This window comes from Amphibalanus amphitrite, unplaced genomic scaffold, assembly GCF_019059575.1.
Source record: "Amphibalanus amphitrite isolate SeventyFive unplaced genomic scaffold, NRLGWU_Aamphi_draft 002330F_arrow, whole genome shotgun sequence".
Classification (NCBI taxonomy): domain Eukaryota; kingdom Metazoa; phylum Arthropoda; class Thecostraca; order Balanomorpha; family Balanidae; genus Amphibalanus; species Amphibalanus amphitrite.
Genome location: NW_024883799.1, coordinates 22,848 through 46,715, shown reverse-complemented (window position 1 = coordinate 46,715; position 23,868 = coordinate 22,848). Strand labels below are relative to the sequence as shown.

Sequence of the window (23,868 nt, the reverse complement as noted above, 5' to 3'; positions counted from 1 at the left end):
GGGAGGGAGAGGAGGAGAGGGGATAAGAAGAAAGAGAGAGGAGAAAGACGAGAGAAGAAAGAAGAGAATTAATAAGAGAGAGAGAAAAGAAAAATGAAAGGAAAAAAAAAAAATAAACAGAAGAAGTAAGGAGAAGGAAAAAGATTAGAGGAATGAAAAAGGAGAGCAAGGATGAAAAGGAGAAAAAAAACATCTTGCTAACAACAACAAAAACAACCCCAGCGCTAGAGGTGGAGCGGCGCCGTACCGCGAACTCGAGGTGCTCTCGGACGGTGAGCGATCCGACGAACATGTCGTCCTGGTAGACGAAGCCGGCCATGCTGCGCATCTGCTTGGTGGCCGGCTGTCCGTTGTACTGGATGTCGGCGTCCACCATCACCTCCCCGGGGTTGCGCTGCGCCAGAGTCGTCATCAGCGTGGACTTGCCGCTCCCGCTGCGGGAGGAGGGGTGGTCAGGTGCTGGAGTTGCTGGTATAGGTGCCGCTGCGGGAGGAGGGGTGGTCAGGTGCTGGAGGTGCTGGTATAGGTGCCGCTGGTGGAGGAGGGGTGGTCAGGTGCTGCTCCGGGAAAAGGGAACACAGGTGCGGTTAGAGGACACAGGACAGAACGTGGTGCGTCATCAAACGCTAATCTCGTCTACATATAACACGGGCCACCTCACTCTCCGCCAACTTGCGTAATGCCCGTAAAGTCGACATGGGCAGGCCTAATGTCGAGAGAGTGCCGGAACCGATCTTTCGCCTCTTTCTGGGACGGACATTTATCAGGGAACATGGTAATGTGAACAGGTGCAGAGGTATTGTGAACAGGCAAATACGCTTCTTAGCCGTTTCAAATATTTTGCCAGAAGCCTAGCAGGCTGAGCTGAAAATACGTTCTGCCGTTCTTCTTTCGTCTCATATCAGGCAACTATGTACGTTATTTGCTCCTCCACCTTACCCTGACATGCCTCCCACCACATCTTGTGTGTCATATTTCTATGCTCTTCAAAATATATGTTAACGTCACTTTTCCGGAGTGTAAGAATATTTATGCACGAGACTTTGCGATTTAAGACCACATGTGCTTAAATGATTATTTAAGCACATGTTCATAAATGAACGACCGTAGGGAGTTCATTTATGAACATGAACAAGTGCTTAAATAATCATTTAAGCACGAGTGGTCTTAAATTGCAAAGTTGAGTGCATAAATATTCTTGCACGACGAAAAAGTGATGTTAAGTGTATTTAAAACAATTTTAAGTCGTAATTTATTATCACGAAAGTGCAAAACTGCCCATTTCTGTATAGCTTTGTGTGTAAAGAGGGTTATTAGTGAGGTAAAGAAAAAATTTTGGACTAGATTTTTGGGGAAGAGGAAAGAGCACATGATCATAAATAATAACCCGACTGCAGACAGAAAATATATTTATAAACATGCGTCGTTTGTTCGGCTCCTTGCATTAATTCACACTTGCTCGTTCACACACTCTTCGTTCAGCAGCAAGTCCTGATGTCTTCTTGATCGGGTTGAAATTCCAATATCAGAAACTTTAGATAATACACATTATTACGATTTTTCACCTCATGTTTTCATCTATAACCAAGTGAATGCTGCTGCCAAGGCTGCTGCAATGGCTGCTGCGGCGACGACGGCGACGTTTTGCAAAAATGTCACCGTTTGTTTTGTCTGCGAGCAGTTTGCACGTGATTTATGCACAGCAGCCTCATATTTAAAACACAAAATTAACATGCAAGGCCCTATATAGAATTAACACTAGGGTGACCCGCGTGCTCCGCAACGCGAAAAGGGGCATTTACGATCGGCGGGTGTTTGGTTTTCTTGTGTCGGTTGGGTTAGCTATCCATTTCGGTCGATTGCTTTTTGACGGCTGAACGTTTTGGTTTGTGGAAAAAATATCCACCGCATCGAGGTGCCCGTGTCTGATAAGCATGCTTTCCACTTCAGAATCTGTCAAATGTGCTTTACAGGGTGTCTCAAAAGTTCGTTCACAGGTACCAGCCATGCTTTTTTGTCAATAATTCTGAATCAACAAGAAATTAACAGTCGAAATTTTGCATGGGCATTGGTGACAACCTTCCTCAAGCAGTCTCATTGTTTTCAAGTGCATTCGACCCTTCATGAGCTCACGAAAAGGGTTCACCTCTGACCATGGGTCAGGCACGAAAATGTAGGTTGCAAAGTCGGGTATGTTGTGAAACTCTCTGTTTCAGGAGTAATGGGAATGGTTAAGTCGGAAATGACACATGGCTAAGTGTCGGCGAGGATGAGTGCAACATGATGATCATCTCATAAAAACGGTGGCTAAAATTTTTGAAGGACGAAACCATGCGAGACTAACGGCGTTTTGAACGACCCTCGGACGACAGGAGACTCGTGTTCCGGAAAGCAGCTGAAAATGCGGTCATAACTATTGAAAACTGGCAGGAAGGTCACAGACAGAGGTTACCCATTTTCAAAAAGTGCAGTTCATCGTAAAATAAAGACAAATTATAATTAAAAATTGTTTATAATATCTATAACGCTAATTTTTGGGGACAATAACACAAAAATCGTCAATGCCAAGGACACCTGACCCTCCAAAAGTGTCAGTTATTGTAAAATTTTATCTAACGAAGTTTCAAGAGGCATATCTGCAGCGAATAATTTTCTTTTAAACACAAAATCCCGATAAAACCACACGATGGACAGGTTTGGGCCGTTTACAAAGCAGAACATCTCCCGAGGAAAACACTCCGCAACCGAGCGAAGGTCTTGGCATGGGGAATGACGAGCGCTTGGAATTTGCAAAATTTGCACAATGTGTCTGAGAAACAGATGTCCGACACATTCTTCTACCATATGATGCGAAAAATTTACTCCTGGCACTTCCCGTTTGTTCAGGACTGGGGTCGTTTTGAAAAGGAAAATGGCGCTTGGGATGTCGGCGCCAGTCATTCATGAAGGAGTTAGCGCCAGAGAATGCCTACAAAATACTCAAGAATGGTGTCGATGCAAGCTGTCGGCTTTCAGGGAAAATCAGATGTTGCCGGGGAGCTAGTCAAAACTAAATCCGACGCAGAAACTGCAGGGGATTCCCCTGCAAGAGCTTGAAAGCTGGTAACCTTTTATCAGCCTCCGGCAGCTGACGGAGCAACAAAAATCGGTATGGGCAAATATTTTTGGAGATACAGCAAAGGGGTTGGTTTCCAACCTTCTTAATCAGTTGTCAAAGCATGCATATTTGTATAGTGTACACACAGACACCAAAACCTTATACTTTTGGCCGGTTCTTATATGCTTTATTGGCATGGGAAATGTGTGAACGAACTTTTGAGACACCCTGTATAATTTAGGCGCGTAGTTTTATGACAAATTAAAGGCGTAGATAATTTTCACTAAAAATCGTTTTGCAGAGGTTTGAAAAATTTATATTTTTAAGAATACTGTTGCTTGTCATGCAAACGTGATGATTGGATCTTGGAGAGAATTGAATGCTCTTTCCAATGATAGCATTTTCAATTGTCAAACGTATCAGGTTAAAGGAAATAGTTCACTTTCACGAAATTATTTTTTTTTGCAATGGTTTTATGATTTTTTATGTTCAAAATGATCAGCAAAGAAAATAAAACCTATTTATAACAAAAGATTATTTTCTATATTTTGATATAAGAAGAACTTTTCAGTTTCTGTAAGGCACAGGCGATCCAGTATGAAAAGAGCATGGGTTCCGAAAATTCTTCAGAAACTAGAGAAATTATCGCGGCCACCGGCATTTGGGCGATCTGCTGCTGCTGAATGTCCTTATTGATCAGTACGAGAATTTCTCTTGAGTTCTCGTAGATAATTTCACTAGTTTCTGAAGAATTTTCGGGACCCATGCTCTTTTCATACTGGATGCGAATATATGCAAGGCACACATCCTCAACGCAATACACCTTTTTCGGGACGAGAAATAGAATATCTTTGCCTAGGGTGATCGTTGGGCTGTAAAAGCTCCTGATTTATGCTCGTCTCAGCCCAAGCTACGGAACTGCTATTCCAGTTCAAAACCCATGTTAAAAAGTGAACTATTTCCTTTAAGCAGCAAAATCCGTGTAATTATTTAGTGGCACATTTTGGACAAATACCATTTAATTCAGCGATTTTTTCCACATTGTTTTTGATCAATTAGCTGTTCACAATTTTTACATGAGAGACGGTACATTTTTATTGCTAATAGGCGCTGTTTCAACTCATTCCGTCTGACGATCACCTGAAATTAATATAAATTCCAAAATCCGTCCAAAACGTCCATTTTTCAAAAGAAAGTGTCCTCCCCGGTGCACGTGGCGCGTGCCAACCCCTGCACCGCACACCATTCGATAGCCCGTTCGATTCTCTACACGATGCTGTTTTTCCCGTTCCGGTCGGGCCCACGGTTACCGAGATATTGCACCGGGACCGGACCCGTGTCGGGCAAATTTGGCTGTTTTCGCCCGTTTTTGCCAGCCGATTAATACATGTAAAGTCTATGACGTGAATTTGCACTTTTTGGGCACGCGCCACGCGCTCGCTATCGATCCGATCGAGCCGAGACCGCTCAAAGGCACGTTGTCCATCCTTGTTCTATGAGTTGCGCAAATTTCAGCGCGGTAGGTGCAACGGTGTGATCTGTAACCCGCGCTACGTAGCACCATGTCGCGACCTTCGTAATAGACAGAAACTACGCCCTCCTCAAATAGTAATATAGATGGCGTTTTTCGGAAAATTGTTTTAAATGAGACTTCTCGCACCTCATGTTTCTCCTGTCGTTACGGTCACCAGGAAGAGAAATAAGATGAAGAGTGATTTGTCCCAGTTATCAAAGGATTTGGATGTTTAAAGAAATAATGAACCTAAGAAATAGACTATCACGATTAAGCTAATTTACAATAAGCGTGTTCGTGTGATCTGACACTAACGCGATCAGACAACTCGAAGTTTAATGACGCGTCAGGCCGGGGAATGTTAAATGCGTCTGACGTACTGGGAGTCAGACGGTGTGTGGTACTGATCCTATCTGGAAGGAAAGTGATTGGTTCGAGACGGATGGGATGGGACCTCCACCAGCACGTGACGTAACCAGTCAAACACGTGAACAATCCAATGCTTGTTATGGCAGTTAAACCCTGAAAATAATAGGTTTAATAATTAATATTGCTTGGTTGGATAAACTCGTAAATAACATATGCTCATATGCAACCAAAACGAGTTTTATCATTTTCTTAGTGTTTGGAATGATTGATTTTTGCACGTCTACATATAGTTATTAGTTATAACTATAGATATATAGTAAAAGCCAGGCGCGGATCCAGGGCGGTGGGGCGGCCCTCTAGGGACCGAAGACCCTGGCCTGTCAAAAAAAAAAGATGCCGGCGACGGAGTGCGGCATTTTTCGATATGCAGTGGAGTGCATTTTTATATATATTTGCGAAATACCACAGGAGGGTGTAAAAGCAGTAAAGCAGGGGGGGGGGGTAATTAACCCCGCAGCAGGGCGAGGGTTAATTGTCGCAAGTAGGAAGTAGCTTTTGATACACACCAGTGCAATGGCTGGGAGAGCCTACGAGGATTAAGTGAAAAGGCCAGTGCCAACAAATCACGACGTTTGATTTCGTATCTTGTCGTCTTGGATGAACCTTGGTGCATTGCCAACTCCAAGGAGAGTTGACCAATTAATGTAAAATATTACATAATCATGTCTACACGATAACCTTTGTACTGATAATATGGCGATGCAAGTTATTGTGTCTAGACGCTCGTTTAAGTGGTAATTAATTATTAATTAGTTACTGACGCTAAAGCACCTCATTTGTTACCAATGGTAAAGAACCTCCCGTTGCCATCCGGTTTACACTTCTGAGACGATATCCCAAAGGACATCAATAACGAACATGCTGCTGACGTTCCGACTACTTTTTATCACTCGTTCACTGTTTGTATGGGCAACGCTCGCCTCATTAATGCTTCCTAATGTCCCCATAAATGTAATCAGCTGTATATGCCGCCTGATAACCTTAGTATCTTAAAATGCTTCTCTAGTGATCGTGTGGCCCTGGAATTCATAATTAATAGAAAACTGTCGATAGCTGTCAGAGTAACTTGAGTGAAATTAGTCTACGTGTGTATACCGTGTAACTAAGTTCTTATACCTACACTCTTAAACATCGGGTGTCATCGCATCACCTGCAAAAACAATGCATTCATTCGATGAAAGAGTGGCCAAATTGACAGACTGGACCAATTAAAACAGAGGTCCACTGGCATCACTACAGAAGCGACGACAGTTGCTTTCGCCCCAATCATTTGCTGGCCGCGCTAGTTTGAGCGGTGCAATATTCCTACCGTGACAGTGCGCTTCCACCTGACTCCACACAGCCCGACGGGCACCAACGTCGCCGGAACGCGTGCCTCTTAACTCAACCAAGCCACAATCGGCCCGACACCCGCACCAGTGCCGGTGTTGTTTACGTTCTAGACCCGTGACAGTTGTTGCCTTACAACTCAGTCGAACACATACCCTGGCATGCGCCTCTCCCAGATGGCAAACAATGCGACCGAGCGACCCGAGGCGGGGGTGTACCGCAAGGTCCACGGCGTGGGTCTACAGACCGGCAGACCTGCAGTGAGGTCTGCCGGTCTGCCGCGGCAGGGTCTGCCGTGACCCACCGATCGGCAGTCATTGACCCCGGCGGGGACCGAATGATGACCCGGGTCGGCGAGCGGCTCTCCTCAGCCATACCCAATCTAAAACCGGCGAACAGAGGTACGCGTACGCGCATACTAAGAGTTTTACATTTAGGTAATGATAACCAGAAGCCGCTCGTAATGCATTTATTTGTCCCATTTGGGACTTGCTATTCCTCGCACATACCTAATTCAGGGGGAGATATTTTTCACAAAAGAATTTCATGGATCGAGAACGCCATTTATAGCATTTCATTCACAATAACGCACTTTACAGCCGGTCATTACGGTTGAAAGTCTATTTATGGTATCTGGTTCGAGGTGACGAATTTCCATCTATTGACGGTGATGAGGTCTATTTTTAGAGCAGTGTCCTCGGCACCTTTCCAAACCGGGCTCGCCAGAGGGCATACCTAACTCTGGATCCGTCGGTCGATGCCTCGACAGTCGGGGATATCTGTATTCTGTACAGTATCGCCAATTAGCAGAGGCGCGGGGTCATGGGCGCCACATGATTAAAATGTTTTACGTATACGTGTAGCATAAAAGCGAATTAATCGGCAGGGGAAGACAAGGTTAGATTCCCCCCTCCTGGCATCGAATGTTTAATTAACATCATTATACGGGCATGCGTTACGGGCATATTCCAAACATTGCTTATTTCCGCTTTTTATGCTATCCGGATATCCGGCTTCGGGTCATGCGGGGGCTTAGTTCACGATGAGCAAATTTATCAGCCATTCCATGCTTTTGTTGTTGCAACGGAGCAGCGCATTATTTTTCCCTAAGTTTACCTATCGGGGTAAATGTCCCACGGATGTACTTGGATGTCCCACGGCGTATGTATATCGCTGACCTTGTATTGACGGTCCAGCCGGCCGGCCGGTCACCGGGTACGTCCCTCGTCCCAGCTCGCCGGTCCCTCGTCCCAGCCAGTCGGCCACTCGTCCCAGCCAGTTGGCCACTCGTCCCCAGCTCGCCGGTCACTGCTTCCAACCACTCGGTCCCCCGTCCCAGTGCGAGTGGCATCGAGACTTCAGTTGGCGGCTATAGCTTTTTCGGTTTGTTTATTCTAGCATCTCTTTGGGTCAAAATTTGTGTGAAATAATGCACGCCATTTAAGTTTGTATTTTTTTTTCGAGCTACGAAATAGGTAACTTCAGCTACATTTTATGAAAACAGGAGTGGGGGAGCAAATAACAAGTCACTTTTTGTAAAAATGGATGATTACGGAGCGAGCGAAGCGAGCGTAGTCTTTCCTTAGATTAACGGAAATTTCTGAGTATGAGCGGCCGGCCGGCCGGCCGTGGTCACGCTTTTGCGAGGCTTATATCTCAGCAACCACTTGACCGATTTACATGCGGTAATTTTTGTAGGGTAGCTTCATTCCTTCTACCAAGTATTGCACTATTCCCGATGCATGTGGGTGACCCCTTATGCACGTGCCACGTGCAAAACGAAGAGGTGTCACTTTTGTAATTGTTGCAATATCTCGGTAACTACTGGGCCGATTGCGCTGAGAGTTGGCATGTAGGTAGGCACCCACTAGGCAATGCATATCCATGTGCCAGAGTTGGGGTGCTGCTGCACGTGCGCACGTGCAGGGGTCGTTTCCAGATCTCGAGAACGGCTGGACCGATTGCGCTCAAATTTGGTACACGGTTACGGATCAGTTAGTAGGGTGCCGTGCACAAGTCAGTTGGGACCCATTTTGCACGTGCGCACGTGCAGGGTGCCGCTTCCAGATCTCGAGAACGGCTGGGCCGATTGTGCTCAAATTTGGCACATCGCTAGAGACCGATTAGTAAGGTGCCGTGCACAAGTCAGTTGGAGGTACCCCCTCGCAATTTCGCACGTGCAAGGCCCACCCTCTCGCTCGCTCCGTTAGTCGCCGCAAAAGGCGTTATACTGGTCATTAAAGGGACCCTCCCACCTTAACATTAGATTTGAGTTGAGATAGCCAAAATGGGGTCCCTGGCTCACAATTACCGGTTTCGGCACTCACAACATCGAGAAATGCCTTAAATCGGAAATATTGTATTTCAAAATTGCAGCATTTTGATTCAGAGGGGCTAATGCTTAGGAATACCCCTCTGAATGTGTGACGTCAGCGCAGATATATAACGATTTTTTAAATGTTTGACTAAAACGTTTTGTAGCACGCGGTGGTATATGCTATTTGCGCGCAACATCTGCCGCAAACGCCGCACTTCTAAAATAAAGTCGCTAGAAACAGCGGAGATCCCAAAAAAGTAAACAAAAGTAAAAGTCAGATATCTTGAAAACCGGTGAATATTTTTCGGTGAAATTTGGTAGGTATTCGTTTTCGCTCTTTCTGAACCGAGCGACATCACTTTCATGCCAATTCATAAACTTTTTTGAAGGTGGGAGGGTCCCTTTAAGCAAACTTATTGAAATTACTATTTTTTAGGGAAGTTGACAACAATGCCAATTATCTTTGCAAGATTATTGCCTATTACGAAGGAATTACCGGATCTGTTCTTTTAGGCATTTCTATACCTCGTTTTCCTTAATAGGTACTCCTTCTTAAGTGTGCAAAACCATTCATTACGTGCAGTATTATACACTATATCCAGTGATGGATTTATGAACATTCATTACCACAGATCCTGGAAGCCATTTCCAGAAGCTGTTTTGCCATGCCCGAGGCTCGTTTTAAATCTGACGGCATGTTCATTGCCCGTACCTACGGCTGAATTCACTACTCTGGCATAATCAGGTGCAATCCAGCGTCATTTAAAGGCCATAGTGCTGACGGCACTTTAACCCGCGAGTTGCTGGGGGGGGGGGGGGCGTTAAACGCCCCCACTTTTTTTCGCCGGGCCATAGCATAAAAACGGCGCGCCGCAGGCGCGCCAAATTTTGGGTACCTGTATGGAATTGATTGAAGTGTATTGTGACAAAGTTTCAAAAAAATCGGTCAGAAAATTTTTGAGATATGGAGGTTTTAGTGACGTCATGATTTCTGAGTTTTCGACCAAAAACGGCATATGTTCCAAAAATCATATAAAATCACAGAATAGACATACAGACATGCCGTAAACGCCATTAGACTGCCAATACCATGAACAATCAAATGGCTATCTTCGATTATTGATTATCGATCTGCATTTTCCAAAATCTTGAACTGAATCTTGGCAATTTCTCGTGACTACTTCACGACCATGATACATGCATTTCTTAAATTGAACTTTTTGAGCCAAACACGTACACATATGACAAAATGAATTTCACCATCGTGTTCTACGCCCCAAATTACCCATAAAACATGTGTCACAGGCTGCGAATATCAGTTTTGATTTTCGGGGACATGTGCCTACCCGGTTGACCTGACCTTGACCCTGACCTATGCTTGACTGACCCCTACATGAAGCTGACACTCTTGTAGGCCTTATATGATGGATTGTGCACCGTTTTGACAGAGTTTATGACGAGAGCCGCCCATTGCGAAGTCCTGAAGTCCATGCTACTGGAAGCCCGATTTCAGGTGTTTGACCTGACCTTGACCCGACCTGTGACCTCAAAATTCAACTTTAAAGTACTCATCTGACGCGTCTCGTCGCGTTCTTTCGTTTGCCGCCTCGTGCGTTTCGCTGCGCCTATTGGTTCTCGAGTTATCGGCTGGGGGCGTTTAACGCCCCCCCCCCCCCCCAGCAAACGGTGGGTGGCGAAATACCCCAGCAACTGCCGGGTTAAAGGTTTTAAGATGAAAAATTGCCCATAAGGAACGCAATAAAAGTACTTCGCTGACTTTTATTTCAACGTTCTGTGTCAAGAAGAAAACCAGCTTAATAACATCTGGTGAACACAACAAGTACGTATTCGCACTGTCTCGCGCATAAGGAGTATGCCAAATTTGGTGGCGCTACGCGTCGCCGTTTTTACGCTATTTGCGAAAACCTTAGGGGGTGTGCATCAACCCCCCTGGCCCGGCGAGGGTTAATCTAACATTATTATTGAGTTGAATTGCACACTATGATGAGTGGCAATACGGCACATTACATTATTACTGAGTTTAATTATACTATGTAAGTGACATTATGGCACATTAAATATCATTATGACGTTTAATAACTCAACGCAATGAGACGAGGGAGATGGATTTTTTTTTTTAATGCGTACCTGTGTAAGAACTGTATCGCATAGTCATAAAGAAAATGAAAATAGATCCCATTGGTATTGAAATTCGTACACAACATGCGAAATCGGAAATATAAAAAAAAATCGACACGACGGCAAAATTTTGGCTGTATATGTAATTGATAGATTTAATCATTGAGTTAATATTATACCAATTATGAATGAAAAGGCCCGCCAGAGTGGTCGGGGATTTCCCGTCATTTTTGCCGGCGGCTGCGTTGCATCATTGCACGCTACCGGACGCTACTACGGGTTGATGAGATTATAATGCAGTGAAGATGGAAGATGTTTCGTGCGGCCATCTCGTGATCGTTGTGCTCCGTTGTTTAATTATCGCATCGCTGGCCGCTGGGTATTCTTCTCTTCCACGTCCTACTGCCCTATGGCGCCAACGTTGGAAAGAACGGAGCTGAGATGCCTTTGGAGCACTTTGCACGCGTTTTCAGTCATTGCAGACAGACAGGAGGTAGCTTAGCTTTCTTGATAGCTTTGAGAGAGATGCTCTTAGCGTGTAGGTACTTCAGTATGCACAATGCGGGCTTGTGCACCGTGCAATGTGTATAGATAATTGTTGTGCCTTAGACCACTTTTTTAATGTTCACAAGACCAGTTCAGCTGAGCGCGCCGCCGCGAGCGGACGCGAGCGCTGCTCACTCCTCCCCGTTACCCCCTTCTGCCTACTCCGTGTGTTAGTGTGAGTGTGAGTGTGGATTTGTGCTACTTGAACAGTCTTTCTACATGGATACGTCGTTTGCAACCTCTTCAAGATCTCGTCGTGGCCAATACCCCTTTCGCCTCAACATGCACCGTGATATCGCCCGGCTCCTGGTTCTGCTCGCCGTAGTGCGGGTACTGACCGTCGTGGCCTGCCCGGCACCAGCGCCGCCACCCAGGTCCACGCTTCGAGTTGCCGATCACCATCTCAGGCACCACCTCACCGTAAGAAAACCTGCTTTCCCACGCAATTTTTCTCGGAATTCATCTAACTCTACTTGTGACTCGGCCCCAGCTCTAGCCACCCAACGGCTGCCGGTTTTCAAATCTTCCCGAGCCTCGGGGACGACGGCCCGCAGTCCCGCGCCGCGCGCCGAGCCCCACGGGCGCCAGCTGGCGGCCGTGTCGCCTCACCCTCCCCTCCAGCTGAGAGCCCCGCCGGCCCGAGGGGGTGGAGAGCGGCCGCTCGCGCTGCCCGCGTCCCACGGCGCGCCGCCGGTGGCCCAGGCCCTGCCCATCAGAGGCTCCCCGCGCCACAAGCCGGCCCGCAGCGACGGACGCCGTCCACAACCGCCGCCCACCGGCGGATCGCCCGAGCCTCACGCCCAGCTCCCCACCGCCCTCGCCTCCGCACCCGCTCCAGCCGGTCAACCCGCCGCACCAGCTACCGGCGCCCCTAGGTCGGCCCGAGGCGGCGGCCGGCGGCCGCAGCGCCGCGGCGCGCGTGGACGGAGGGGGCGGGGCGGCGGCTGCACCGCGACCGCGCCCACCGCTCATCGTCCCGGCACCGGACTGCTAATCGGAGCCCTCAATGTCCAGAGCCTCAAGCCCAAACTGCTGGAGCTGTCGGACGAACTTAACCGCCAAGATCTCGACGTCATGCTCCTGTCCGAAACTTGGCTACGACCGAGCACACCCAATCGCCTCCTGGTCATCCCTGGCTACTCCATCAGCCGGGTGGACCGACCTGACGGCCGAGGCTTTGGTGGCGTCGCCATCATCACCAAAGCGGACCTTACGCCTGTAGCACTGAAGCCACCAAGCTCGCAGTGCCCGGACAGTCTTCTGGAATCGCAGTGGGCATTGTTGAAATTACCAAAAAATCGCAATCTGATTGTCTGCTCGGTGTACCGACCGCCGCGTTATTCCGCGACCGCACTGCGTGCGGATTTTACAGACTTGGAAACCCAGCTTCAGCGTGTCCTTATCGACCACCCCAACGTCCCGTTTGTTATATGCGGCGATCTGAATTGTGACTTGTTAAAGAGCGCTAGCTCTCCCGCCCGTCAACACATCAGCGAGTTCCTCTCTGACTACTCCCTGGATCAACTCGTGACAACATCAACATTCACTACCGGTTCTCTCTTGGACGTGTGTATTGTACAAAACCGAAAATTTGTGCGTTCTTATAGCGTAGTCCATTGCCATTTCAGCCCACACAAACTCATCCACGTGACCGTCGACGTGCCTAAGCAGCGCCTAAAACCAACTGTCATCCAATCTAGATCACTTAACCAAGTGGACGTTCACTCTATCAACCAAGAGCTGCTGAGTGTCGATTGGCAGGAAGTTTATAACTCGACGTCTGTTGCTGACAAGTGGCAGGTCTTTTTAGACAACTTTCTACCTGTCTTCGACGACCATGCCCCCCTCAAAAATGTGCTGATAAGAAATCCTACAGCGCCCCCTGTATCTGCCGCCACCCGCGACATTATGTCCAGGCGTCGCTCCGCGTTACGTCGGCTAGGTCGCGAGTCTCCCGAGTATAAGGCTCTTAACCGCTCCGTCCGTGCCGCCTTACGCCGAGACCGCCGTCACGTCCTCCAAAACGAGATCAGCGAGCGTGGGGTAAACAAAGTCTGGCAAAGCATCAAATCAGTGATCGCTGGAAAGAAAGATGGTCCAAATATTCAGCCCGATCTGTCTCCCGACGATCTGAACTCTTTCTTCGTCTCTGTCGGGCCCCGCATTGCCGCCGAACTGAGTACCCAAAACAACGATACTGATCTAAATGTACGTCTACCCCGCGTCGGCACATGCAGCTTTAGGCCGAGGGCCATCACTCTCGGGGAACTCGGACTCACAGTGTTCAGCATGCGAAACTCTGCCGCGCGTGGCACTGACGGTATATGCATCCGCATGTTAAAAGTATGCTTCCAAACTATTGGCGACATCATTTTACACATCATTAACGTCTCAATCACCCGTTCCGACATTCCTGACCCATGGAAACACTCTATCGTTCAACCGATCTTCAAGTCGGGCAACCCATCTGACCCCAGCAATTTCAGACCGATCTCCCTAGTTCCCGTAATCATGAAAATCATCGAGCGTGTAATCCATCAGCAGCTCTATCACTATCTCACCCATAACCACCTTCTTTCGTCTACCCAACACGGATTCCGCCCCCGACACTCCACTGAGACCGCACTGCTGTCAGTCACAGATAGCATCCTTGCCGCCACCGATAGGGGTGAGATCTCAATGCTATGCCTCATAGACCTTAGCAAATGTTTTGACGTCATTGACCATGAACTCCTTGTCAAAAAGCTCCAAATCTACGGTATTGAGACCTCCTGGTTTTCCGCTTATCTTCAGGGACACACGCAGAGTGTATCCCTGAAAGACAAAACCGGCCGTAAGATAACCTCTCGACCGCTCCCAAACACCGTAGGAGTTTTCCAGGGTTCGGCTTTGGGTCCCCTCCTCTTCACTATATTCTCCAACGACCTCTCACTATTTGCCGGAGACGCCACCGCTTATCAGTACGCAGACGACACCCAGATATTGGTGAGCGGCCCACGCAACGACATCAGGAGTCTCATCTCGCGCATGGAGGCATCGCTAGAGTCACTTAACGCATGGTTCTGCGCACACGCCCTGAAAGTCAACGCTTCTAAAACTCAACTGATGGTATTCGGTAGCCGACAAAACCTACGTAACCTGCCTCGCTTCAAAATCTCTTTCCGTGACGCTGAGCTCCTGCCGTGCGCGCAGGTCGGAAACCTGGGAGTTGTATTCGACGGCGCACTCACCTGGGAAGCACACGTGGCCGAGCTGAGCCGCCGCTGCATGGGCGTACTGATCGGCCTCTCCCACGCACGACACTGCCTCCCAGACGGTATCCTCAAAACGATCGTGACTGCACTCGTCATCTCGCGCGTCCAGTACTGCCTCACTGTATATGGAAATGGCTCCCAGAAAAACTTCGACCGACTTCAAAAAATTCTAAACTTTGCAGCACGGGTCATATTCGGCCGCCGGAAATTCGATCACGTCTCTGGCCTCCGCGATTCACTCGGATGGATGCCTCCAAAAGCTATGGCCGATGTTAAAACCATGGTAACTGCGCAGAAAATAATAAGCAACGGCGAGCCCGAAGCACTAGCTGCCATCTTCATGAATAACAGTGACGCGCGAGAGAGGTCCACTCGACAGGACCACCTTTTCCACCTTCCACGCTCGCGGCTCGAGACTGGCAAGCGACGATTCGGCTACCGGGCCGCGGCGCTACTAAACAGTCTGCCTCCCGGTGTCATCGAACAGCGCCCCGCCCCATTCGCCCGTGCGGCCAAGGCTGCAGTCTGTCCGGCGATGGCGTCCGCCCGACGATGACCCGTGTCAGGGGAAGGAGGTGCGACATCCGTGTACGGTGTGCTGTCTTGAATCGTCCGTTTGTATATAGAGAGAGCGAATGTCCAGCGATTGAATCTGTATGCCTGTGTCTCTTGTCCCCGCATGTTTTTGTTTGTGCCCGACTCAGACTCTGGACTGTAATCGCCACGCCCCGCGTGGATTGTCCATGAAGGTAATACAATACAATACAATACAATACAGCGTATAGTGATGGCTATGACAGTGTATGTTGGAATGCTTCTGCTTTTTTTCCTCGACATATCGAGTAGAGGTCAGGTGTTCAAAAGCTTTTGACCAGCATTACAGTTGCACATCAAGGATATTTTTCATGATAAATGGTCTTCTCCAGAGCTTACGGACTGCTAGATATGCGACTTTTACCTTTTCCGACTGCCTAAAAGTAGAATATCTGTTGCATCGGTACGTTCTCTAGTGTACGAAAATATAAGATAAATACGCATATAAATAAAATGTGATTGACGAATTGAGCATGTCACGAATTAATTGGTATTCAGAGAACAGTATTGACGTCCAAACAACTAGTGTACTTAATGACCCCCGGACATTGCAGCAAAACAAAGCATTTGATTTATTACGGCCGTCTTGACAGTTGGCGGCATAGTTACCATCAGAGGGAAGCCTACCGCAGGTGATCATGTACAAATATTAGTCAGAGTTTCCAACTATGCCCGATGGCAGGGGCACGGCATGCAACGATGAGCATGGTCAACAAAAAGGATTGACGACTTACGGCCATTTACTTCCATGTGCATGGCCTGGCATGACAACCGCAAACCGAAGCGATATGCTGATAAGTCTGGTTAATTGTGACTCGATAGCGGGTTAGCAATTTGAAAAGCGTCCAGCAGAAATGCTTGCTATTTCTAAATTGATGGGGAAGGGGTGATTGGCGAGCTGGCGCTCGTGCCTGACCGTTGTGCTTGTCGGTGATATCAGTCAGGAGATGGTCGCTGAACAACGGCAAAGCAGCGCTCTCTTCCCCAATATGATGAATTTTGATGCTTGTGAATTGTAATGTCGATAGGAAAGCCATTTTGAATTTGAATCTGTTTATTTGTTTAGGACTTATTATCTACTGTTCTGGTTATCTCAACGTCAAACGACATTGAATCTTGTCTTATGTTTACCTTTCTACTGATAGATTCATTTAATTTTCGCAATTCACTACAAGCCTGTGCCTTCTTTTTGTGTGTGAAATTTTTCCTTCGTTTCACGGGAGTTCCAGAAATGTGACATTGGACGCTGCAGGGATCATGCTTCCCAAAAACGTCTCCCAATAAAAAATGTTGAAGCAGCAGAGCCTGCTTCCTAATGCGTTCTGAGCAGCTGAATATTCTCTTCTGATGTATTTCTACGCTAGGAAAAATGCACTTCCTTTTAGTTTCGTACGTTGCGGGGGAGATGTCACCGATTGCTCTTTATTCCACGATGTTTTTTTTTCCGAAAGACTTCAGCAGCCTTTCATCAATTTATCTGCCCAACAACTTGCTTTCATAAAACGCTGAATATGCCCGATAACTGTAAGTTCAAAGTCGTCGAAATAAAGGTCTACGTATCTTGCACCATAGCTTGCACAAACGCAGAAGTGGAGCTTCAACGTGTGAGCCAGTAGTGTTGAGTCTTCATTAACTGATTGAAACCACCCACCTTACCGGTTCCTAACGGCATGCCACGCGTTAGCGTGATTGCAGTCCAGCCGTTGCTGACATATTAACAGGTTATGCACGTGCGCACGTGCAGTGATACCCTAGTTTGACATATGGAAATTGATCGCCTGTATGCCCATCAATCAATCACATTTCAACACAATCAAACTATTTATTATCGGGCCTCAGAACGGAGCCTACTTTGACGTGTGGGAATCAGCACTTGACTCGTGGATTCATTTTTTAAACGTCTTTCTCCTGTCACGAACTGGTTGTTCCATTGATATACTATCTCTATAAACCTTGCCATGATGTTCAGACCCTCCCTCCGGCGGGGCCGGGAAGGAAGCGCAGCGCGTGACCGATATCAGGTGTCCCGTCCCCACCGATATTCGATCTGTGTGCGGGAAGTCCGGACCGCACGCCGGCTACAGCTGACCCACACCCCGGCGGGGGTCCCACCCAGCCCGGCGTCCGGCCGGCGCGGGCCGGGCCAGCCGAGACCGCAGGGCGCGGCTCGCTATCGGACTCACCTGGATCCCATGACGGCCACCAGGTTACCGGCCAGCACGGCGCCGTACACTGCCGCAAGGCACACAGCAGGGCGGAGGTCACGACCGGGGTAACGTAGAACAATATACTGCACGGAGGATAAATGCGAACAGAAAGTAGGTTGATATGAGGTTCGGGCTTAAGTCAACATTTACAAGAGCTAACTGAATCACAGGTAGGCATGTAGATAGAGGATTTTAGTTTCATGGACAGTACACACAAAGTTGAATATCAGAAGCGTTTTCAAGCAGAGGTGTGGCAGAGCACGCCCGTACTCACCATTGTTGAGCACCCGTTTCAGTTTGGGCGCCTCCGACTGGCAGCTGCTGAAGACGCTGCTGTTCTTCTTGTCGGGCACGTAGACGTTTACATCGTGCCATGTGAGCGTGACGCCGCCGGTGGGCAGTGGCGACAGTGGCTTCACGGCGCCGTAGCCGGCCGACTCGCGGCTCAGCTCCGTCTCCAGCAGACGCTGCGGCAGACGGCGGCGCCCGTTCGTCACACGCCCGCCGAGATCAGGTCGGGGGAGGGTTCACTGAGGGTCGCCGCTCAGACACGCCGGGACCATCACCCGGCGCGCGGCGCGCTCGTTAGAATACCTACGGCCGCTCGCCGAGACTGATCAGTCCAACCACTACTGGCTATCGCTTGGAACGAGGGAGAGGGAGACAGCGACCAGCTCAGATAGATACGAACGTGGACACTGGACAGTGGACAGCGAGAGCGCGCTGGTCCGACACGCGACAGGCGTGTGAAGGCGTTCACAGATCTCGCTGCCAAACGAGCCTTTTTGTGCCACAAATTACGATGTTTTTTATAACTGCACTCTTATCATCGAAGGAGACTGATTAAAAGAAGTGAATTTTATATTGTAGTTCAGTCCTGATTTCAACATCTCTTTTATTGAGTGGACTAAGCAACCTTAAAGGGACTATCCCACCTTTAACATGGGGTTTGAGTTGAGATAGCCAAGTTTGCGGCGAGGTTCAGAAACCACTATCTATCTAGGTTGCAACCCCCGCGGCCTCTTGGTGTTGAAGAAATTCGTTCCCTTCATTTGAAAATGGGCCTTGTACAAGGCCCTATCTTCAACATGGAGCGACCGTTAGTGTGACGTCACCTCGTTTAGTCATTTTGATTTAAATGGGTTTGTTCGTTGAAAAATCGCTTAAAACTTGGTCTGAACTTTGTTGTGGTGCCTACAGAGTAAAAAGAATCAGCTTTATGACAGTAATGTGGCCTGGGGAAGGAGGTAATTTTGGGCTGTGACGTCACATATTTGAAAGTTTGTGTTTGGAATATGGGAAGCCTAAGATGTTTAATGAAAAATAAATGCCAGAACCGTGTTCCTGGTCATCCAATCTATAAAGTCGGGCACAATTTAACTGGTTTTAACAACATTTTAGGAGGTGGGATAGTCCCTTTAACCCGCGCCCTGCTGGGGGGGTGTTTGAACACCCCCCCTTGTGGTTTTTCGCGAATATCTCAAAAACGGCGGCGCGGAGCGCCGCCGTTTTTGGTACACCTTATCATACATCAATTCTACACATGTTGTGAAAATTTCAGACCAAGGTCATTCAAGGTCAGGTCACCAGGTCACTTGAAGTGACCTCACCTCATAAAAACTTTCAATGTCTGTCATAGCTACACCGAGTGACCGATCGCTTTGAAACTTTCAGCGATTGCTAAGAGCAATAGCATGTACAAAATGTATATCTCAGAATTTTGATATCGATGACCTAAGGTCAGGTCAATTTTGCGACCTCCCCATTATAAGTCAATGGGAGAAAATTGAAATGCGCCTCCTTTGGATGAAAGACATTATAAACACTCCCAAACACCGAATTACAAGTGGTTTAGACACACTGAACTTGAAAATGGTGTCCGTGACCCTTGTTTATGCCCTGAGGTCATCTTAGGTCACGAATGGTATCTAACAATTTTTCGCAAATAACTTTTGATAGAGGCATGCTAGAGCGCTGAAAACGCCTTAGATGTGTTCAGCTCGACGATACGGATCGACTGATATGCAACATGACCCTTTCCGGTCAGGTCATGACCTTGACCTGAGGTCAAATTTTCAAGTTGACCTTTCAAGGTCAAGTCATAGTTCATTCGATGCGTCTTGACGAGAGGAACACGATGCCGGTAAAAGTAAGCTCGTACAAGGCTTGGGTCAAACGTTATTGCAGAAAAACTGTTTTCGAAAAAATCGGCTATTTTTGCAGTTTTTGCCCCCTGCAGGCAAAACCGTTGACGTTAGGTCAAATCTGAGAGAATTACTCAGAAAGGGCGTTAATAGGGCTATCAAATGCGCTTTTCCGCGGCGCTGTAGCTCTATTGGTTCCCGAGTTATGCGTTGGCTTCTTGGAAATTTTCGACATTCGACCTGGAAATCGGCGAAATTTTGCCTTCAATGACCTCTGGTGACCTGACCTTTGACCTGATCAAAAAATTGACCGAAGTGATTTCGTCATTATTTTTGACGCTCTTTCGAACGCCGCCTTCCGCGTATCGCTACGTGGCCCAGGAGCCGAGTTACAAGGGGGGGGTGTTCAAACACCCCCCCCCCAGCAGGGCGTGGAAATCCAGGACCCCCAGCAGGGCGCGGGTTAACTGATCCTAATAAGCAATAAGGAATGGGGATGGCTAAGATAATCAGCAGACGAACAAGGAAACAAATATGGACGGACAGATGGACAGACGGACAGACGTCAGACGGACAGACGGACGGGCGGACGGACAGACGTACGGACGGACAGGCGCACAGACGGACGGACGGACGGACGCACAGACGGACGGACGGACGGACAGACGGACGGACGGACGGACGGACAGACGGACGGACGGACGGACCTGGTGCTCGCTGTACTCCCTCGGTGACCGGCGGCCGCCCAGCAGCGACACGCTCTGTTCACCGTCATCGCGACGCACCATTCTGAGTCGACGTGCCGACTCCCGGGTCACTGGAATCAGAGAAAAGTCAGCTACATAGGTTGGCGGTTTCCTTTTTTTTCATGCGTGACTTGGGCCGGGCTGTTTCGCTGTTTTTATTAGAATATGCACGTTTCAGGACTAGATCACAGGACATACATCCATTTTGTTGCAAACTCCGGCGTGAATAGGTGGGGCTTTGCTGTTACGTGCCCTACTTAAATACGTGTCCTAGAGCAACAGATAAGTTCAGTTGCCTGCAAAAGTGTTAAAGCGTGGCCAATGGCGATCGCTCTCCATTTTGAATTTGCATTGTATTGTGCTTGTCCCCTGCTTTTTTCTGCATCTATATTCGTTGTTTACGCTGAGAAACATTTTTTTTTTTGCTTCCTGCTAGGCGAGATGTCACTATGAGCATGCAGCCTAAAGCATAAATCGCAGATGCTTAAACGTAGAAAAACTAATGAAACGTGCACGCCTGTCACCGTACGCTGCATGGTGCAATAGTGCATAGTAACCGGCGTGAGCAGGTGATTTAGCGCATGCAAGTCACCGGCGACCCTGGACGCCTCGTGCGACCGGCTGGTTTCATCAGGCTCCTCTCTGGCCATTTCTGCTGGGACCTGGCTTTAGTGCCATTAGTTGGCTACTATGTGCAGTTGCAAGTTGATGAGACTGGTGAACCTGCTTGGGCGCCGCGGGCACTGACGTCACACCGTCCGCGGGCTCCTGCCTCAGGGCTCTGACCGGCCCCAGACGCGCCTGGTAGAGACGTACTGGCCTGGAACTGCCGGCCGCGGGCGGCGCGGGCGCTTAGATCTCGACAGCGGCGCCTCACCGGCCCTGCCATCCATTGTGTTCCTGGCAAAGGGTCCACCATCTCCCGGCCGCGATATCGTCCGTTATATCACGCTCATTACCGGCCGCGCGGTAGCTGGAACGACGCAAGTCGCCCTCACCATTGCAGCTGATTAGACGCAGAAGATGAGTTATGGTGTAACCTAATTGTGGTCTTTTAACACTTAAGATTGCGGAAAAAGCGCGATTCGCGACCCTGAACCCGTCCGGTTGCGTTGATGGGCCGTTTTACAACTTTGTCAGGCTTTTATTTCCCAGATATCGCGAAAATTTGGCATCGCACAACATCGCTTTTAAACTCACCCTATCACAAGCAATTGTACAGTCACAGTACAGTGCAACAATTTTGACACAAAGTCCCTCGGGCCCGGTCGTATCGCGCATGAGATGATCTGTCTGTGTACGGGATCGGCCCCGCGGCTTACGGCTAAGGGCTATTGAAAGTCATGAATATTGTCACCATAGAGCCGGTATACCTGCAGGTAAGCCCATGTGTCTCGTGCGGAGCGACCTCGACGTGCACACACTGCGCCAAAGTGTGACGTGCAGACTGCAGTTTCGGCACGGAGAGTGCGTGCCCTGGGCGAGCCTGAGGAGCTCGCTGCATGTTAGTGTCCTCCATTCAAGGCAGTGTAATCACTCCAGCAGGCAGGAGCGTAACCTGCGCCTGCCAGCGACAAGAACAGCACTGCGGCCGGGCAGCGAGGGTTTGCATACCGAGCAGCCTCGCTTCTAAGAAATGCCTGTGTGGCAACTGGCATGACACGATTCGAGCTAGTGCACCTTTTTAACAGGCGGCGAAACGTTTATTTTATTTGGAGTATATATGTGTGTGTTTGTTGGTGGTGTGTGTTGTTGCGGTAACTGATTGTTGTGTTTTGCCGTTTACTTGTGTATTGTGTATTGTGTAACCATATTGACTTTCCTGCAACCGTTTTATTCACTGACTATTAACGTGTAATAGCCACCCTGTTGTGGACTGTCAGCTGACGAAAATACGTAAATGCAAGTACAAATATAAGTGTTACGGTAAAACGATAAACCGCAAGGCCGAAAATGTTAGGCGAAGCAGTGAATGACGATATACATTTATATCACTGAAAACCATTTAAGTGAAATAATAAAAGGAAATGGTGCATGATGTGAGTACGAAAAGACGAGACGACATTAAATAATGTGATTAAATGACAATGAATGAATTAATTCAATGAGAGCAGAATCGATACATTAATAAAAAAACAGAGAGCGTATTTTTTGAAGTGCAAGATCCTAAAAACTCTGTTTTCAAAGTTAAGTACCAAAGTTCGTTTCTTATAATCTCGTGGCTATGCTCATGCGGCGACTTTCCAAAACGAGCCGCTGCTTGCAACGGTGGCACCAACCTGCCCAGTGCCCACGGTCAATTCATCAGCAATTTGATCCGTCTAATTTCTGGTGTGTGTGTAGGATAATTATCTTACTTCAATTTGAGGAAGAAAAAAAAACGCAATGCGTAACGCTGTGCAGACTGTTTGAATACACATGCTGGTGACTAAAAAAAAATCCTGCTATGCGTGCACAATGAATGCACAAACGTGTGTTAACACACATGCTGAATGTTTTGTTCCACGATTGGTAGTACCGCGCACCTAATCCGCGCCCAGGTGGACCTCTCAGTCAACTTCGCCGTAGTGGGGGTGGGTCGGGGGGGGGGGCTTTTAGGCCGCACCATGCTATCACGGAAAGTAAGCAAGCTAAAAGGACGCGGTGAAAAAGCAATAGATAGTTCGCTATAAGATCGTTCAGAATTATACAGGTCATTTTACCTGACCTTAGGTCACCGATATCAAAATTCGGAGATATACAAATTGTTGGTACTGATTTCCTCATGCAATAGCCCAAGTTTCAAACTTCTGGGTTGTAAGCTGTATGAATGAATGAATCACACAACTTTTTTTAGGCATGGCCACTTAACTTTCTGGTAGTGGTGACCTGACCTCATGTGACCTGGGGTCAAAAATTAATTTGACAAACGATGCGAAATTGATGTATCATATGCTATACCAAGTTTCGCGGCGCTGCTCGCCGCGGTTTTCTTTACACACGCAAAAAACTGGAAGGTGTGGCCAAAAACCCCCACTCGGGCGAAGGCTAACGTGACCTACTGTTAACGCCAGACCCCTTGAGACCCTAATTTTTCGCGATTACTTTTAAATGCGTGAAGGAATTTCAACCAAGCTCAGGACATGGCCGTTTCAAGACAGGCCGAAACTTTTACAATTTAGATATTTTATCGCCATTTCAATATTTCAGGCACTTGTCATTGACTCGTAATGTTAACTGTTTTTCCATCCTGGATAGAGGCTTTCTACGTCATATGACATTAGGCTCCGCCCACGACTGCGGCATTGACCCGTGCCCATCAGCGACCTCTGTACAAACGACACCCCTGCCATCTGTGAAGGACTATGAATTTCGCTGACGCTTCACGTACTATGAGTCAATTGCAGCAGACGGTCAAGTAAATGTTAGGCTCTTGTTGACTCTTGTATATAGGACCAAGAGGACCATCACTCCTCAACCTACTACTCAGTCGTGCTTCGAACAAACGTTAACGATTCCTAACAAATACGATTTTCGATGTAGGGTATCTGTTTGAAATACGAGCGAGCCGTAT

General features: G+C 48.1%; 1 protein-coding gene across 1 annotated transcript in view; it reads right to left on the bottom strand.

The window, feature by feature from the left end:
- Window positions 1–217: 217 nt before the first annotated feature.
- The window catches only part of LOC122376818 (protein scarlet-like), a gene marked incomplete at its 3' end in the record, with an annotated part of 34,527 nt that continues 10,876 nt past the window's right edge, over window positions 218–23,868 (bottom strand). Inside the window, exons 2-5 of the mRNA XM_043356784.1 lie at window positions 20,277–20,386; window positions 17,700–17,892; window positions 17,402–17,450; window positions 218–434 (exon numbers count right to left, since the gene is read on the bottom strand). Of these exons, the coding sequence (XP_043212719.1) occupies window positions 218–434; window positions 17,402–17,450; window positions 17,700–17,892; window positions 20,277–20,357 (540 nt within the window). The remainder of the gene's footprint in view (window positions 435–17,401; window positions 17,451–17,699; window positions 17,893–20,276; window positions 20,387–23,868) is intronic.